This window comes from Petaurus breviceps, unplaced genomic scaffold, assembly GCF_028583685.1.
Source record: "Petaurus breviceps papuanus isolate PSGF00001 unplaced genomic scaffold, PetGlider_PUasm1.0 90444, whole genome shotgun sequence".
NCBI classification, from domain to species: Eukaryota; Metazoa; Chordata; class Mammalia; order Diprotodontia; family Petauridae; genus Petaurus; species Petaurus breviceps.
The window spans coordinates 532079-551882 of record NW_027187256.1 but is presented as its reverse complement, the minus strand read 5'-3'; the positions used below and the strand labels follow the sequence as shown (position 1 = coordinate 551882).

General features: G+C 37.6%; 1 protein-coding gene and 1 pseudogene across 1 annotated transcript; one reads left to right on the top strand and one right to left on the bottom strand.

Moving 5' to 3' along the window:
- Positions 1-234: 234 nt before the first annotated feature.
- LOC138177590 (olfactory receptor 52N4-like) lies at positions 235-1326 on the top strand (annotated as a pseudogene).
- A 7863-nt stretch (positions 1327-9189) lies between these two features.
- On the bottom strand, positions 9190-10155 carry LOC138177589 (olfactory receptor 52N4-like). The gene has a single exon (XM_069108803.1). It carries the CDS (start codon positions 10153-10155, stop codon positions 9190-9192), a length of 966 nt encoding a protein of 321 aa, XP_068964904.1.
- Between the last annotated feature and the right edge of the window lie 9649 nt (positions 10156-19804).

Genomic DNA, 19804 nt, shown 5'->3' with positions numbered 1-19804 from the left:
TGGAGTGCCCTCTACATTTTCATACTTGGAGGCAAACTATCATCACCATTACCTATTCATGGCTCTTTTCTTGTGTCAAGATATGCTCACACAAATTTATTGGGATTTCATAACTTTTCAATAGAACTAAAGATAAAATGAACTTATTGACCATGATAACATTTCCTATTTACAACTCCCTTTCTAGAGAAACAGCACCCCTGCAAACTATAGACTTATTATCACATTGCCAAAATGCAAAACATCAACAGAACCACTCTAACACTAGCCTCGTTCATCCTAAATGGGATTCCAGGATTAGAGGACATGAGTGATTGGATCTCCATTCCACTCTGCTCCATGTACATGGTAGCCATGGTAGGAAACTGCGGCCTTATCTACCTCATCTGCTATGAAGATACATTACATCGGCCTACGTGCTACTTCTTGGCCATGCTCTCCTTGTCTGATATTGCCATCTGTACCACTATTCTCCCCAATGCATTCTGTATCTTCTGATTCAATCTCAAAGTAATCAACTTCAATGCCTGTCTGGCACAGATATCCTTTGTCTACACATTCACTGTGATGGAATCTGAGGTCCTCGTGCTCATGGCTCTGGACCACTATGTGACCATCTGCTACCCTCTGAGATATACCACCATTCTTACAAACTCCATTGTCACCAAGGCTGGGATTATTAACTTATTTCAGAGCATGATGGTTGTCTTCCCAATTCTTGTCTTTATCAAGCAGCTGCCCTACTGTCTTAGGAACATCATTTCCCATACTTATTGTGACCACGTGACTGTGGCCATAGTTTCATGTGGCAAAATCAAGATCACTGCTGTTTATGGTGTGATGACTGTCATCCTAATTGGAGGTTTTGACATCATATGCATTGCAGTCTCCTACACCATGATACTGCAGGCTGTTGTCTGCCTGTCATCAACTGATGCATGAGAGAAAGCATTTGGGACATGCACAGCTCACACTGATGCCATTGTCTTTTCATATGACCCTGCTTTCTTCTCTTTTTTAACCCATCTATTTGGGAGTCATACTATTCCCCCTTCTATTCAGGTCATTGTGTCCAACCTCTACCTGATCCTACCCCCCACCATGAATCCTATTGTCCATGGTGTAAAAACAAAGCAAATCCGAGAGAGTGCTTTAAGGCTCTTTTCAGGATCAAAGGATAAATCCTGTGATATTTCCTTAAAAATCCACTGGATAATCCAAGGAATGAAATATCTCTGCCAAGGCAGAGGAATGATCCACCCTAATACTCATAATCTCTCATCTCCAAATTTGGCATGGATAGTGCCATGTGTCCAGTGAAAGAGCTCATATAATACTCTGGTGTCAGCCCTGAAACTTCCCAGGTTCTATCCATTGGTCCATTCTGCATGTTTCTATTACAGTCTACTTATCCAGCACTAACATCTCTGCTGATCCCCAGTCTCTAATCTCCAACTGCCTACAGCTGGACATCTTAAACTCACCATGTCCAGAACTGAACTCAGCATCCTTGCCCCACTCTCAAAGGTAATACTCTCCTACCAGTCTCCAAGATTTATAATCTGATTGTCATTCTTGTCTCCTTCTTATCATTCATCCTCCACAGATAGACTGTTACCAAAGCCTGTTCATTTCACCTTTGCAATATCTTACAAAAACGCCCTTTTCTCTTCAGATACTACCAGCACCCTGGTGCAAGTCCTCATCTGCTTATGCCTGGACTATTCCAATAGCCTGCTGGTTATACTTCTTGCCACATGTTTCTCCTCACCATTGTCCATTCACCTGACAAAGTGAGTTTCCTAATGTGCCCATTTGACCTTGTCAAACCCCTACTCAATAAACTCCAGTTCCTTCCTATCGCATCCTGGATTAAATATAACATCCTTTGCTTACTGTTCAAATCTCTTCATAAACTAGTCCTCTCCTCACCTTTCCAGTTTTCTTACACTTTATAACTCCACACCTACTCTTTGATCCAGTGACAGTAGCCTCCTTGTTGTTACTTGAACACAATACTCCACCTCTCAGCTCTGGATGTTTTCTCTATCTGTCTCCCATGGCTGGGATATTCTTCCTTCTATCTCTGCCTACTGACTTTCCTGCCTTCCTTCAAGACCCAGTTAAAATCCTACCTTCTACAAGAATCCTTTCCCAATCCTTCTTAATACAATTGCCTTCCCTGTGATGATTATTTTTTTATTTATCCTGAATATAGTTTGTTTGCACATAGATGTCTGCATACTGTCTCTATCACTACATTGTGAGGTCCTTAAGGACAAGGACTTTCTTTCATCTTTCTCTGCATCCACAGTGCTGAATACAGTGCTTAGCATATAATAGATGCTTGCCAACTGACTGGATACTTATCAACTGACTGGAAAGGGAGATTCAATTGGACACCCACCTATGAAAAACTTGCAAACTTTTAATCCTGAACAGGGAACTGCTTCTATCTAAGTCTAGTGACTAGGTTTCTATGGGAAAAGCCATGTGGATAATTAAGGTATATATCAAAAGAATTTGCTAAAGAAACCCAATATAATGACAGAAAAGGTCTGGGTCCAAAGATCCTAGATGTCCCATTTACAGTGAATGGTAATTGCAAAGTTCTATACTTTACTTTTCTCATAGAAAAAGTTTTCTGTTATTCCTGCAATTCTCACCTCGCTCATTTTATTTGATCCCCATTCATCCTGGTTTTAAAATGGTTGGATTCTTTTAAAATTTCCATATTTGTCAAGTTTGACTCTCACTAAATCCTTAGTATTTACCCATTTGTGCCTCGTGTTGTAAAGGGCAGGACTTTAATCCAGTTCAAATTTTTGTTTTACCCATACCCTACCTCTTCGTTCCAAATATGAGTGCATATTATTTGCCTTTTGCATTGGATTTCAACCCCATGGACACTAAGTGTGCTTTCCACATTTTTGTCCTATTCTAGTAAGTAGGAAAGGAGATCCAGTGAACATCAGAGAGATCCACAAAGAAATGATCATAGAAGAGAGACAAGACCAGAAACTTGAGAGTGAACTTCAGTTTCTAGGGAGTAAGGAGCAAAGCCTCCTAGAGAATACCATGCCTGACATCCAGAAGGGGGAAGCTAGGCAGAGACAGTAGCAGTCTCTTGGTCCAAGAGATGGCTTTGAGTAGTGGTAAAGTGTCAAGACTTTCTAGCCTTCATTTTGGTGAGTCCAGCCCTGGAGAAGCACTGACAAAGTCTTTGTCCCATTTTATAGCCATGACTTTGCCTCATTATGGTCATCCATAATTTCTGGATTACGGTCAGGTTGAAGGAAACCAACCAAAAGACGAGTGAATCACACTATCAGAGAAATGTGGATTTGTGATGTGCAGAGATCCTGGACTCAGTCTGCTGAAGAGTCTTCAAGATTCTATCATCTGGTCTTCTAGAGTGACTAAACTGACTTTCTTGGATAAAAGGATTTTCCTAGAAAGTGCTAGAATCCTGGAGAGAAGAGTAATTAACATGCATCCTTGGGGCTTGAGGCAGCACTGGAACCACAATGAGGAACAAACCTGTATCTTGCTTTTCACTACCAAGTCATCTAGTAGATTATGCAAATTATGTATAAAGACCTAGAAAGCTCTAAACAAGATTATATGTTCTCCAAGAACAGGAAGAGTTATATGTTAATGGAAAATGTACAAATATAAACAAATAATGCTTGTTACCCAAAAATATATTACATCCAAAATATAAATATCTTACCTCCCTCTCATTATTAACCTACCTGCCCAGCACACACTCATCAATATATTCATTCCTCCACTGAGCATTATTTAGTGCCCATTGTAAGGAGAAACCTGTGCTAGGCAATATACTAGCCACAGGTGATACAAACACAAAAAAATCAATAGTCATTTCTCTGAAGGAGTTTGCATCCTGCTGTGGAGATACAACATATACATAGAAATGTAACATAAACACAGATAATAAATTGAATAATATATACAAAGTAAGCAGTAGATAATTTACAGGGAGGAGAAACACTAAATACTGGAAGAATCAGAGAGAGGGAGAGGGAGAGAGAGAGAGACAGTGACAGAGAGAGACAGAGACAGAGTCATAGAGAAAGAGAGGAGACAGAGAGATAGACAAAGAAAAGGAGACACTGAGAGAGAGAAGGAGGCAGGGAAAGGCAGAGAGAGAGAGAGACAGAGAGACAGAGAGAGAGAGAGAGAGAGAGAGAGAGAGAGAGAGAGAGAGAGAGAGAGAGAGAGAGAGAGAGAGAGAGAGAGAGAGAGAGAGAGAGAGAGAGAGAGAGAGAGGGAGAGAGAGAGAGAGAGAGAGAGAGAGAGAGAGAGAGAGAGAGAGATTGAGAGCAGAGGGAGGAATTTGTCAAGCAAGGGGAACTTGTTTTTGTGGAGAGGCCTGACATGTTTAAGATATCAGCTGATAAGTACCCTGTTAAATCTTAACTTCTGCTATTATAATGATGTCCCAAATAAGTATTTTGGTTTTGTCTTTGAGGAAGAGTTATTTATATTTTGCGAATTTATCCAATTTACCCTAGAAATATGCCTGCATATTCATAGGGATCCTATCAGTATCACATTTGCGTTAGACTGTCTCTGTTTCTGTGTCTCTGTCTCTCTGTCTCTGTCTCTCTGTCTCTCTCTGTCTCTGCCTGTCTCTATCTCTGTCTCTGTCTCTCTCTGTCTCTCTGTCTGTCTGTCTGTCTGTCTCTGTCTGTCTCTCTCTCTCTCTGTTTCTCTGTCTCTCTCTCCCACCCGGTGCCTAGACCTAGGATTTCATTTGCATAGGGAATCTCTCAAAGACTAAACATTTTACCAGTGCAGACTGGTACTTGTTTTGCAACATACAGTTTTAGAGAGGTTTCTGAGAGCACTGATGTTAAGTAAGATGCCCAGCGTCATACATCCAGTATCTATCAGTGACAGAACTTGAACCTAGGTCTTCTTGACTCAGGGGTCAGATCACTAACCTATAAATCAGCTTGCCTTTATATTCTTGATAATTACATTGATTAGTAGTCTTCAATGCCTAGTAGTTGGCTGTTTTCTGGTTAAATAACTCACTCTACATTTTTTCTGGAATGTCTCAAAAATCTCTCTTTTCTTGAATGATTATATTTTGTAATTGATGATTGATATTAAATTTGTAGAATATATCATTTCTAATTGTAACTTGAACTCCTTTGTATTTTGAAAGACAGCATTCCATTCCTTTCCCCAATTTCTTGTGAATACACAACAATCCTGGTTTTCTTTGTTTTCCCTCATATTTGAAGGTTTTCTCCAGTCTACTTATAAAATTGATTGTTTTCAGGGCATCCAGGTAGCACAGTGAGTAAAAGCACTGGCTCCAGTGTCAGGATGACCTGGGGATGGAATCCGGGCTCAGACACTTAGCACCCACCCAGAAATACCTGGCCATGTATCCTCGAGCAAGTTACTTAACCCCAATTGTTTAGGGGTAGACAGGTGGCTCAGCAAGTAAGAGCACTGGCCCCAGTGTTGGGATGACCTGGGGATCAAATCCAGGCTCAGATACTTAGCACCACACCCAGAAATAACTGGCCGTGTAACCTTGAGCAAGTTACTTAACCCCGATTGCTAAAAAAAAAAAAAAATTGTTGTTTTCAGTCAATCAACTAGTATTGGGTCAATGTTTATTTTGTAGCAGACCAATAGTTATATTTAACCAATACTTATATTGGAGTTTGAAACATATTGAATCCTTTACTAATTATGACCTATGAATTCTTACTACTTCTGTATTCAGAAGGTTAGAATAGTTTTCTTGTATTATTTCCTGCATTGTGGTAACAAGGTGGGGTTTTTTTGGTCTTCTCTGTTCTTATTTTTGAGTACAGCATACAATCTTTATTACTGATGTGTTATTTTCAATGTCAGTATCTTGACTTCAATTTTCTTACTTTTTCTTTCTTCCTGAAAAAAAAAATGCTCTACTGCTGTATTTTTTGACTTCCAAATATGTTAGTGATTTTATCAAAGCATCTTTTTCTTTTAAGAAATTCTACAATATGTTTGTTTTTCTATAATGCTATTTGTAATTTAAGAACTATTCTATTCTGTTATAAGTCAAATCTACTTTTCAATAGTCCATATTTTTCTATAAGATTCATTCTCTCCCCAAATAGGAAGATCAATATCCTATACAATTATCTTATTACTATCTTTACCTTTTTGCAATTTGGTTAACTTTTTGCTTCTTATTCAGTATCTCATAATTAATCTCATATAAATGATAGTACTTTATTGATAATGGTAACTTAAATTTTTATATACAGTATTTTATCTATTGTCTCTCTTAAGTGTGTGAACTCTCATGTATATATTCAATATCTTTTTTTATCATTCTCCTGTATACAGTAAATTTTATCTTAGACCTTAAGTTTTACTCTATGTTTCTTAATTTTTCAAATGTGTTCTTTATTATGCATCAATTTCTTGGAGTTATTTTCTCTAGATTCTTCCATCCTCTCATGTTTATTTTTTTTGAGAATTTATCATTCTTGTTTTTTAACATCACATTCTTCTTTTGTTTTTCAGATTATTATATTTCAATCTCTTCTTTAATCTCTTATAATTGAGGAGTAATCATGGGTTATAAAATTTAATTTTCCTTTGTGGCTGAAGGATTTTTCTCTTGGCTACTTGAAGTACTTGTTGTTTGAGAGCTGATTTATGAAATATATCCATCATATTCCATACTTTGGAATTTACCTCTCCTGATCAATTCTACCACTCAATATTTTTTTCTCTTTCTAGTACTTCTGAGTAATTGTCTTATTTTATTTACTTTTGCTTGGGATTAAAACTTTTTAATTCATCATATTTTTCTCCAATAATATGATCTTTAAGCAATTCTGTGCAGGTCATATTCAAGATTAGTCACTTTGGCATGTAAATGTGTTAGATTTTGGTTGAGCTAAGGTGACACAGAGGATAGATTGCAGGTCTTGCAATCAAAAAGACCTAAGTTCAAGTCGTGGCTCAGATACTTAATAGTATGATTAATAGTGTGACCTTCACCAAATCATGTAACCTGGCTCTATCAATTTCCTCTTCTATGAAAGAGATAATATTAACTACCTCACAGGGGTGTTGTGAGAATCAAATGAGTTAATAAATGTAATTTATGAACCTTAAATCATTATATGATGATATATCACCACCAACATCATCTTCATCATCATGAGAAAATAACATGGGGGTGGCCAGGTGGCACAGGGAGTAAGAGTGCCAGCCCTGGCATCGGGAGACCTGGGATCAGTTCCAGCCTCAGACACTTGGCACCCAAAAAAAAATAACTGGCCATGTAACCTTGAGCAAGTTACTTAACCCCAATTGCTTAAAAAAAACAAAATTAAAATAAAATTAAAAAAAAAGAAAACAACATGGCAGAATGGAAATGGTAAATATATACGAGTTCAGAGTTAGATGATCTGGAACCAGTTCTGAACTCTGATATCCACTATCAAAGGTGAACTTTGGAAAGTCACTTAAGGTTTTTTCACCTGCTTTTCTCATCTGTAAAGGGATGGGGCACTGGAGAATATTACCTTTGAGTTTCCTCTCAGATCTAGATCCATTAACTTATGATCTACGATAGCACTCAATAATAGTTTCTGTTGTTTCAGTTCTGTCATGTTTTCTTCCATTTCTCTGTTTTTGAGTGGCAAAATGTGTTCTCCTTTTCAGAGCTTCTACATTTTGGAAAGCTGCATTGTCTATGTGATATTATTTGTTTTTATTATTGATTTCTTCTATGAGAGCTCTAATTTACATCCTATTTTTTTTATTTTTAAAAGTTCTCTTCCTATTTGGAAGTATTCCAGAATTCCATGTAGTTTTTCTAATATTTCTCAAGATTCTATAGAACTCATCCTACCTTTTTATTGTTTCTGGTGCATTTTCTATTGTTGCATAATATTTGTTGTGTTTTGTCTATATATGTTTGTATATGCATACATGTAAACATGCAAACATACATACAAACATACATACTTGTTTTCTTTCTTTCTTTCAGTGTCATTCAGGGTCCAGACCTTTCACATTGGGCATGAAATAAATGGTCTATATTGGGACTGAGGATTAGATCCCTGAGGACTCTGATTTTATTTTACAAGTCTTATGTGATTTTCCTTTTTCTTCTGGCTACATATTTTATTAATGTGCACATTTAACACATTTATTGCTATTTTTAGATTCTAGTAGTGATAGTTGTAAAGAAAAACACTTATCACAAAACTTCTTACAGAAGTTTTGACTGGACAGAAATTTTGAAAGAACAGCTCTCTGTTACAATTTCGTTAACAAAAAAAGCAAATGAAAATGCACATTTTAAGAATGTATGTTACAGTTTACTTGCTTAAAAATAATGTACAGAACATGAGAGAAATGGAAAAAGGAACATGTATTCAAAAGAAAAAATGTCATTTATTAAAAAGAATCATAACAAATAGACTAAAATCTAGAAATAACTAAGCTTTTAAATAAAGGGTTATGACAAAAAAATGTGCAGAAGGAGAAGTTAAAATATGTCAAGAATAAGTGAAGAGGAAATGTATTAGCTCACTATTAAGAGATAAAAGGGTAATGTTGACAGATGATGGAGAAGGCAGCATGATTCAATTTTATCTCTATACCATTACGAGTGGATTCTTTATACCAAAAGCAATAAAATGGACTTTTTTCCTAACCAAAATTAAAGACTCATAATAATGGATTGTCAAGAAAAATAAGAGCCCCTCAATTTATCATTGCTTTCTATTCTCATTTCTGTATTCCCACAGTCAACATCATAAAATTTCCCTCTTTTCATGAATGTTGAGCTATTGTTTTGTGCTCATCAAGAGTAACTAAAATGGTCATTTCACTGACGTGATCCCTGCACTTTGAGATGAGAGCTAATTAATCAACAAATTGAAGGTTGCTCACTGCCCATTCTTCAATACTACTCCAGGTGCTATCTTTGGTCTTCTCACTATACTCTGAGGTTGGCTCTATATAGGTCAAAAAAAGCATGGTAAATTGAATCCAAGAGGACAGAGCCAAGGGAGAATCCATCCAGAGCAAGGCAGTGAGAGAGCAAGGCAGTGAGATGACAAAACTCATTGAGTCCTCCTACCCAGCAGAGAACTATACTTATTTTGTCTTCATCAAAGGATTTCTGACTCAGATGCCATGGGACTTGGTATCCTTGGATCTTGAAAAAAGCCTTATAACACAATTCCAGATCTGCTTGGTTTTCACACCATAAACAATGGGGTTCATAGTTGGGGGAAGAAGGAGGTAGATGTTGGCCATTAAAATGTGGAGCGAGTGAGGGACCTTGTGACCCCCAAAACGGTGTGCAAAAAATGAAAAGAAAGCTGGGGTATAAGAGAATACAATGGCACAAATGTGAGATGTACATGTTCCAAAAGCTTTCTGTCGAGCATCTGCTGATGACAGTTTGACCACAGCCCGGAGGATCATTGTGTAGGACACAGTAATGCAGAGAATATCAAAGCCCCCAATCAAGAGAGCAACGATGAGACCATACACAGCATTGATTTTAACATTGCCACATGAAATCTTAGCCACAGACATATGGTCACAGTAGGTGTGGGGGATGACATTGCCGTGGCAGAAGGGCAGTCGTTTGGTGAGGAACATAAATGGAATTATAAGTATCAGTCCCCTCATGAATGTGATGAACCCAGCATTGGCAATGATAGGATTGGTGAGGATTGTGGCATAGCGCAGTGGGTAGCAGATGGCCACATAGCGGTCCAGAGCCATGAGCATAAGAACCCCAGACTCCATCCCTGTGAAGGTGTGGATAAAGAACATCTGGGTTAGACAAGCATTAAAATCAATATCCTTGAGATTAAACCAGAAGATGCCAAGTGTATTAGGCACTGTGCTTGTGCACATGACCACATCAGTGAAGGAAAGCATGGCAAGGAAGAAATACATTGGCCGGTGCAGGGTCTCCTCATAGCGGATGAGGTAGAGAAGCCCACAGTTCCCCGCCATGGCTACAATGTACATGGAGCAGAATGGCAGAGAGATCCAGATGTGCTTGTCCTCTAGTCCTGGAACTCCATTCAGGATGAAAGAAACTGGAGTCAGAGAAGTGCCATTGATCCTTTGCATGATGGGTACGTGATAGTCCTGTTTACCTTTCAGTTACTGTGTGTCCCTCTAGTGGAAGAAAACATAGAAGAAAAAAATTGTTCTGTTTCCATTTGGTCTTTAATACAAAAGAATTAATCAAACAGATCTTTTTGTAGTGTTTTATAGTTACCCTAAAGATATGAAATAATATAAATATCTTTTTAACCTAAGTCCAGAGACTACATTTCTTCATTTTTCCTATTTATGTAAAATATTTTGTATAACATATATATATAAATATATATATATACACACACACCATTAAGTGCATATGTAATAAAATGTATATATGTATGTATATAATAATAAGTAGACTTTCCACATAGCCTAAGCCCAGAAAATTTATTTCTGTAGATCTTTCTTTGAATATGTACATGTATATATGTAAAAATGTATATTTGCTACAACCATGAGTGTTCATATTTTTCTTCTTCATCAGGGAGAAGTTAAATCATATATTGTCATATCAATTCCTTCTGTTTTTTCTGTGCCTTTCAAAATTCATAAAAATTTATTCCTTATTTGGTTGCCTATTGTTTTTTTTTATTTTAGACAAATACTAAAGTTAAATTAAAAAACTTAAATTATAAGAAAAGAAAAAGGAACATTATAAACTTAAAAGTTAAATATAAAAAGAAAGGGAAAAAACCTATCATGTGCACAGAAGACATAAAAGGGCATTCAAAATATATATCAATAATTTATCATTTCAAGAAAGCCTATATATTAAATAGTGTGTCTTAAGTGAAAGCTGTCCTTCTTTCCTTTGTTTCTTTGTTGGTTTTCTTTTGTTCTCTGCTATACCGTTTTTACCTTTTAAAAGCTTCTACTTCTACCCCTCCTCCTACCTTTTCCCCCCTTCCTCCCACTACCCACTACCCCAAGATTACAATTGAGAATGCATATATTTATATATGTATATACATGCACGTATTTACATGCGTGTATATACATGTGTGCATATATAAACATGTGTATACATACATGTATACATATATGCACATAGATGCAGAAGCATATACTTTCCCAAAGAGATTCTACTACTAATCATGGTTTTTTTGTGTTTGTGTATATCTCTTTTTCCCTATTTCTCCTTACTCCTCTACTTTTCTTCTACTTGCTACCTTGCCTCCCATTACTTAACCTAATCCCACTCCAGCAATCCCTCCCTTACTCTCCCACTCCCCTCTATCTAAACACCCTTCTATACCCCTCTTTTAAACTATTCCCTGACACCCCCCTCTAAAGATGCCTCCTTTATCCTCTCCCCCTTCCCTGTTCCCTTAAGGATTTTTTTCTTTTTTAAATTTAGAAGACTTTTATTCTCTTCTAGATGTATATGCATTTTCTCCTCTTAAACCCATTCCCAATCAAAGTAAGTTTCCAGAAGTAACAGCCCACCTCCCCCATCTAATTCCTCTGTATTGGTTCTTCCTCTTGCACCTCATTTGTATAATTACTCTTTTAGCTGTTATTGAATGGTTTTACTTTCTAAAGACATATCATACTCAGGTCTAACCCAATCTTTCTTATAAACTACCTAATTACTAGTAACAATCTTAGGCACAGGTTTTACATTTACCATATATAAAAGGCAAACATTTTCTCCTTGAGTCCCTTATTATTGGTCATTGGTATGTACCTTATATTTCTCTTGGCTCTTGTATGTCACATCTTCTATTGAGTTCAGGGTGTTTGTTTGTTTTTTTTTAAACAGAGTCCTGAGAGTCTGACAGTTGATCAAATGTCCATTTCTTTCCATTCCAAATTATGTTTAGCTTTGCTGGGTATATTTTCAGCCAGAGACCCAATTCTTTTGCTCTTTCATATATGGTGTTCCAAGACCTGAGACCTTTTTAGTATGATTCTAATTGTGGTACCATCATATGTAAATTGTTTTTTTTTCTTGTTGCTCCTAATATTTTGTCCTTGATTTGGGGTTTGGGGAATTTAGCTATAATGTTCCTGTGAGTTTCCCTTGTAAGATTTCTTTCAGGTGGTGATCGGTGAATTTTTTCTATTTCTATGTTGGCCTCTTGTTCTGATGCTTCAGGGCAATTTCCTTTAATTATTTCTTGTATTATTGTGTTAAGATTCTTTTTTCAATCAGAACTTTCATGTAGTCCAATTATTCTTATGTTTTCTCTTTTTTATTGTTTTCTGGATTCACTGTTTTTCTTATGAAATATTTCACATTCTCTTCTATTTTTTTCATTCTTTATATTTTGTCTTTTAATTTCTTCATCTCTTATTACTACTCTGGCTTCACCTTGCCCAATTCTGATTTTCAAGGAGTTGTTTTCTTTGAATCTCCATTTCTATTTGGTTGACTTTTTTGTAATACTCTTCTGTTTTTTCTTGTATACTATTTTAAATTATTCCTCAATCTCTTATTTGATATTTAAATTTTTCAAGTTATACTTACATTTTTTTCAAATATTTATTAACTTCTGATTTACATCATTCATTTCCTCCAGATTTTGAGTTACAAATTTTCTCCCCATTTTTCCCCTACCCACTCCCCCAAAATAGCAGTCCCACAAGGGCAGTCCCCCCTCCTCCAATCTGCTCTCTCCCATATTTTCTCCCATACCCCTTTTGACTTTTCCAGTGGATCTCTATACCCCAGAGCCTGTATATCTTATTTCCCAATTACATGTAAAATAGTATTGATAAATGTGTGCATATATATATGTATATATGTGTATATACACACACACATATATATATATATATACATATTTGATTTTAAAACTTTGAATTCCAGATTCATTCCCCCCTTGTCACCCACCCTTACTGGGAAGAGAAGCAGTTCAGTATAGGATGTATATGTGTGGCTAATGCAAAACAATAACATAGTAGATATATTGTAAAAGACTGAATATATTTCCCTCCCTCCTATCCCACTTTCCACTTGTTCTATTCTCTACTTTTATCCTGTCCCTTTTCAAAAGTGAGTGCTTCCAACTTCCCTCCCCCCAGCCTGCCCTCACTTCCATCATCTCCCCTCTCATCCCCTTACCCCCTACTCTCCTCGAGGGTGAGATACCCTATTTAGTGTGTATTTCATTCCTCCCCAAGCCAAATTCAGTAGACATAAGGTTGACCCATTCCCTTTTGCCTTCCTATTCTTCCCCTCCATTGTAACCATGTTCCCTTGCCTCTTCTGTATGAGATAGTTTACCCCATTCTGTCTCTCCCCATCTCCTCTCATTATATTCCTCTCTCACCTCTTAATTTCACCTTTTAATTATCATCCCTTCCTGTTAAATTGGTCCTGTGCCCTCTATCTATGTATACCTATAAACATACATACACATTCTCGTATGTATTCATATGCCCATATACCCTCATATATAGACATATATATACATATATATATATATATATATATATATATATATTTTCTATTCCCTTCAACGACTGAGAAAAGTTTCATAAGTTACAAATATTGTTTTTCCATGTAGGAATGTTAATAGTTCAACTTTGATAAATTCCTTATGATTTGTTTTCCCTGTTTACCTTCTCATGCTTCTCTTGCTTCTTGAATCTGAATGTCAAATTTTCTGTTCAACTCTGGTTTTTTCAGCAAGAATGCTTGAAAGTCCTCTATTCCACTGAATGACCATATTTTCCCCTGAAACATGATACTCAGTTTTTCTGGGTAGGTAATTCTTTCTTTTAATCTCAGCTCCTTTGATCTCCGGAATATCATATTCCAAGCCCTTCAATCCCTCAGGGTAGAAGCTGCCCGATCCTGGCTTATCCTGATTGTGTTTCCACAATATTCAAATGTTTCTTCCTGGCTGCTTGTAATATTCTCTCCTTAATCTGGGAATTCCAGAACCTGGTTATAATATTCCTAGGAGTTTTCTTTTTGGGATCTTTTTCAGCGAGTGATCTGTGGATTCGTTCAACCTCTATTTTGCCTTCTGGTTCTAAAACATCAGAGCAATTTTCTTTGAGAACTTCCTGGAGGATGACTTCTAGGTTCTTACTTTGATCATGGCTTTCAGGTAGCCCAATAATTTTTAAATTATCTCTCCTGGATCTATTTTCCAGATTAGTGTTTTTTCCCATGAGATATTTCACATTGCCTTCTATTCTTTCATTTGTTTGGATCTGTTTAACAGCATCTTGATTTCTCATAAAGTCATTAGATTCCATTTGCTCCAGTCTAATTCTGATGCCACGATTCTCCTCATTGTGCTTTTGAGATTCTTTTTCCATCTGGCAAATTTGGCTTTTTAAGGCATTCTTCTCCTCATTGACTTTTTGAGCCTCTTTTGCCATTTGAGTCAGTCTGTTTTTTAAAGTGTTATTTTCCTCAGTCAGGCTGATGACTCTCATTTCATAATTTTCTTGCATTGTTCTCATTTCTCTTCCAAATTTTTCCTCCACTTCTCTTATGTGCTTCTTAAGATCCTCTATGGCCTATAACCAGCTCGTATTTTCCTTTGAAGCTTTTGGTGCAGGAGTTCTGACTTCACTGTCTTCCTCCCATTCCATGCTTTGTTCCTTTTTGTCCCCAAAACAGGAGTGTAATGTTGAAATGTTCTGTCAGCTTTGTTTCCTTTGCCTGGTCATGTTGCCCCTCAGTCACTTGACCCCTGGTCTTTTTTCCACAGTAGGATTCTGCCACCAGACAGGCGAGCTTCTGTCCCAAATGCTGAGGTTTTCTCAGTTGCTGGAGGTATTAGATGGGTGCCCTTTCTGAGCTTTCCACAAGCTCTGGAAAGCTGGACACACACCCCAGGAGCTCCACCCTAGACTGCAATCCAGTTTCAAACAAGTTAAAGCAAGAGCGATTACCCCTCAAACTGGTGCTTGGTCCCCCTACACTCTGCAGGCCAGGAGCTGAGGCTGCCATGAGGAGCTGGCTGGCTGTGCCTCCACCTTCTCGCCCTGGGGGCAAAAGCCATGCACTCCCACTTACTGGTCCCAAAGTCCAGATTGCACAGACCTTTCTCTTTGTCCTTCGCACCTGTGTGTTGATAAATCTGGAAATGGCCACAGCTGCTGCTGATCTCCAGTCCCTCCAGCCACGACTGGTCAGGCCCCCCCTGGGGCTAAAGCCTAGGCTTGGGTCTGTACTCAGCTCTCAGAGCTCTGCACTGGCCAATTCCTGCAGGCCTGCTGGGCTGTCCTCAGTGGGAGATTAGCTTCTCTGTGTCATTTTGTGGGTTTTTCAGCTCCAAAGTTTGTTTAGAGTCCCCTTTTTACATGGATTGGTGAAGGTGGAAGCCGGAGCAGCAGGGAGATCCTGCTTCTACTCCGCCATCTTGGCTCTGCCCCTATACTTAAATTTTTAAACTTTCTAAAGATCTTTGCTGAATTCTTCTTGGGCAGGTAACAATTTGACATTACTCTTTAGGGTAGAAGAGGGTTTCTTTGTTTCAGTACCCTCTTCTGAAGATGAGCCCTGGTCTTCTCTATTCCCATAGAAGCTCTATAGGGTTTGATTATTTCTCCTTTGCCTGTGAATTTTTTTTTAATAATAATTTAGTTTTTATAATCACCTCTAGTCCTGGGGTATAGAAGATGGTGCCTCTGGGCTCTGATCCACCTTCAGTTCTCCCCTCTGACCTTGAACTCAAACTAAGACCTCCAGGCTCTTGTAGGTACCCATAGCCAGAGGCTTTCTGCCCCACTGCTTCTGCACTCACTGGGCATGTATTGGTTCCTTCTCACCCAGCCACTCTCAACAGCACAGCTGAGGCTGGCATTCCTCAGCAGCAGTATCTTCCCTTGGTCTTCCCCTAGATACCCAGATCTTCCCCAGGTCAGATGCCCAACTTCCCTTACTGTCCTCCTACTTTGAAAGTTCCTATGGTGAGGGCAAGGGAGCCTCCTAACCCAGCTAATCCCAGGATTTGCCACTTGCTGTTTAAGCAGCTTGCCACTGGTTGTTAAAGGAGACCTTTACCTGGAGGCGATTACTCTTCACAGGGAGGAAATCTAGTCCTGTGATTTTCTTCAGGCTTTCTCTGGATTGTCTCAAGAGGACCTCTGTTGTACTTCTACTCCTATATGTTTTCATGGCTCTATGTCCACCCAGAGGCACTATTTTATCTCCTTTGTGGAGGAAAATCTTAAGAGTTTGAAATTCTCTGACCTACTCCACCATCTTCCCAGAATCTGCTCCACTTAGTCACCTATTGTTAACAAAGCTAATGACTTTGTAACAAACTTTTAATGGTAATAACGAAAGCCTAACATTTAAAATTTTCCACCATCTGCACCTGACCTCTCAATTTAACCTAATGGCAATGCCCTTCATTTTGTACACACCAGTTTATCAGGACTACTCAGAAATATGGAATTCAGGAATAGAAATGACCTCAGGGAAAATTGTGTTTACTTCCAAAAAGACCAATAATTCCTCTCCAAATGGAGAATAGCAATGATGGTGAACCCACTACCTCAAAAAGCAACTAATCTCCTTTGGGATTGTAACTCTCAATATGCTTTCCCTTAAACGAATCTAAATGTCTTTGCAACTCTAGCTATTATTCATAGCTATGCCCTCTGGGACAAAGTGGAATAAATCTTTTAAATAATGGACCTTCAAATATTTGAAGACATCAGTGATCTAAATCTCTTACTATTCAGGCATTCTCATTTCTAGGCTAAATATTTTTAGTTCTTTTACTTTATTTTTGCATGGCAAAAAATTGAAGGCAATCAATATAATGATAACCCTCTTGAAGAAGAAAGAGCCTCCTCCCAAACCCCAATCCAAATCATTGTCCTTCCTAAAACTGAACTGAGACTTAAACACTCCAGGTATTCATGCAGAGTATGGTAGGATTATGGCCATCCTGGTAGCTAGGAAGCTCTTAATGTTGTCTAAGAAGGTTTCATCCTTTTTGACTGTCGTTGACTCATATGCTTAGGTCTTTTTCATATGGATGACTTACTATCTAACCATGTCTCTAATTGTCTTTTAGATACAAGAGAAGATGAAATTTGAAATGTAAGTTTTGAATTTTTTTAGGGGGAAGAAAAGGTACAAACCTGTAAGTTCATTAGTGTGGAAAATTCTTAATAAAGAAAGCTCCTTTCATTGATAAAGATGGGCATCAAACCTGTAACTTTATTTCTAAAGAAGAGACCTGACCATATCCCTCCCTTAATTAAAAATTTTGTCTCTCCAATGCCTCTAGGAAAAAATACAAATCCTTCTGTTTGAAATTTGAAACCTTTCATAATCTAACTCCTGACAGTATTTCTATATTTATTTCACATTTTTACCCCCTCACATAATTTCTCTTCTCACAACAGCCTGTTTATTTTTCTACATTCATGCTGTTCCCTCTTCTGCCTCTGTGACTGGGTATAACTTTTTCTACATCCCTCAGATGTTGACCAATCTCAGTTCTGCCTCTTTCAATTCTTTGCTCCATTTAATACCATGTGTGATCTCTGACAAGAGGCCTTTTCTACCCATCCCCAGTTTTCAATGCCCCATCCAAAATTATTTAGATATGAATGCATGTATGTTTGTATGTACATATATATCCATGACTACCTGTGTATACATAAACATACATGCATATGTATTTCCATTTTCCATAGTCTTCTAGTTGATTCAGTTCCCAGTTTTGTGGATTCTTATAATTATTGGTAGCGAAAGGATCTGGTAATCCTATTCACCAGCATAACAATCTGGAAGTTATCCTATCCAGTATGAGAAATGATTACTTATCTCTTGTATTTGATATCTAATTATTGAATTAGGATCAGGGTTTTGCCCCTTTTCTACTTCCTCGTTCAGAAATCACCCAGTGTGGGAAATGTTAAGGAAAGACTTACCCAGGCTAACATCTAATCAAAGACAGGAAAGGAAATTCTAAGTTCAGGTGAATGGGTGGATTCAGACTCATTTTGTTAATGTAGAGAGGTGTTGGGAAAATAGGGATTCTCCCTTTTGTCAGTCTCATTGACCAAGATTTGGGTACTCAGTGTCATTTACCTAAAGATCCTCATTGGAACAAGTAAGTCTACCTCATTATAACATTCATTAACTCTCATTACTTTTTAACCAATCAGAGTCCATTGGTACCCTCAGCCACACCTACCCTTCCAAGAGCATGTAAGCACTGAATGGGTTCCACAAAGGGTCTTTGGCATTCTTGAGTGTCACTACCTCTTCTATTAATAAAATTCTAGCATTATTAATAAAATGATTAATTACCTAGAAACTCTATCTCTAGAACTTTTTAAAAAAAAAAACATCACCAGTTAATTGTGAGGTTACTTTATTTTACCCACCCATTATCACCCTGCATTAAAACCATGAAAAAGCTGGACTCATTAATGGAAATCTGAGTTTTCTGAGGTTAGCTATTCACATGTTCTCTTCTCACTACCTCAAAACAGTACTAAAGGGCTTCTTTTTCTGCTTTAGTCTGGTCAATTTTCTGGAAAGAGAGACAGTGGAATGTGGACATGAATTGTAGTCAGAAGACGTGACTTTGAATCTTAATCTAAAACTTACAACCCACAAACTTATTCTTGAGTCCTTAGGGCTTCAATCTAAGGACTTGAGGCAGCTAGATGGTACAATAGATAGAACTCTGGCCCTGAAGTCAAGAAGACTCATGTTCCTGATTTAAAATATGGCCTCAGGCACTTACTAGAAGTGTGACCCTGGGCAAGTCACTTAACCCTGTTTGCCTCAGTTCCTCAACTTTAAAATGAGTTGGAGAAGGAAATGGCAAAACACAACTGAATCTTTGCCAAGAAAACCTAAAATAACATCAGGAAGAGTCAGACACCACTAAAATGACTCAACAGCTACAACTGGCCTTCAATTTCCTCATCTAAAAAATGAGGGAACTAGACCAGATGTTCTCTATGTAGAACAGTAAATTGTTTTGTACCTGGAGCAAGGCAGAGGAATTGTGCCTTCTCAGCTGGGGACATACAAGGAAATCAATACTGGGTACAAAAGTAAAATGAAGAAAGAGCAGTTCACACCTATGGATAATTGGGTTGCTTCATTTCAATCCAGTCCAGTCTGACTAGCATTTATTAGTTTTATGCTTTACTATATGCAAAGCCCCATGTCAGATGCTGAGCATACAAACACAAAGCAAATTCCAACAACAAGGTCCCTGCCCTTGAGGAGTTTGCATTCTTCTAGGAGGATACAATATACTACCTGATACATATGTCTATGTTGAATTAAGAAGAGTACTGGGAGAATAATCATCCATTAGGGCAACAAGGAAAGTCATGCCATAGTGGATGGAAAGAAATAGATGGAAGTCAGAAATATTGTGTGAGTAGAATCTACAAGACTTGAGAACTGAGTGGACATTGCAAGTTGAAGGAGAGAAAAATCATCAAAAATGACATTGAGAAGATATAATAGAATATCAAACCTAGAAGCAGGAAGTCCTAATTTGAATCCCACCTGCCTAGTTCAGTAACTGTCTAGAGGCAGGTCACTGAACTTCTCAAAGTCTCAGTTATCTAATCTAGAAAAAGGGTTAATGACAGTACTTAGATCACAGCACTAATAGGAGAATTGAATGAGATGATATATTCAAAGTACTCTGCAAACCTTAAAATGAGATAGAAAGGAAACAGAAAAGATAATGCTGCCTTTAACATCCAAAGA

Bases quoted from the DNA above. Each gene is read 5' to 3' on its own strand.
- LOC138177589 (XM_069108803.1), bottom strand. From the start codon at position 10,155: ATGCAAAGGATCAATGGCACTTCTCTGACTCCAGTTTCTTTCATCCTG.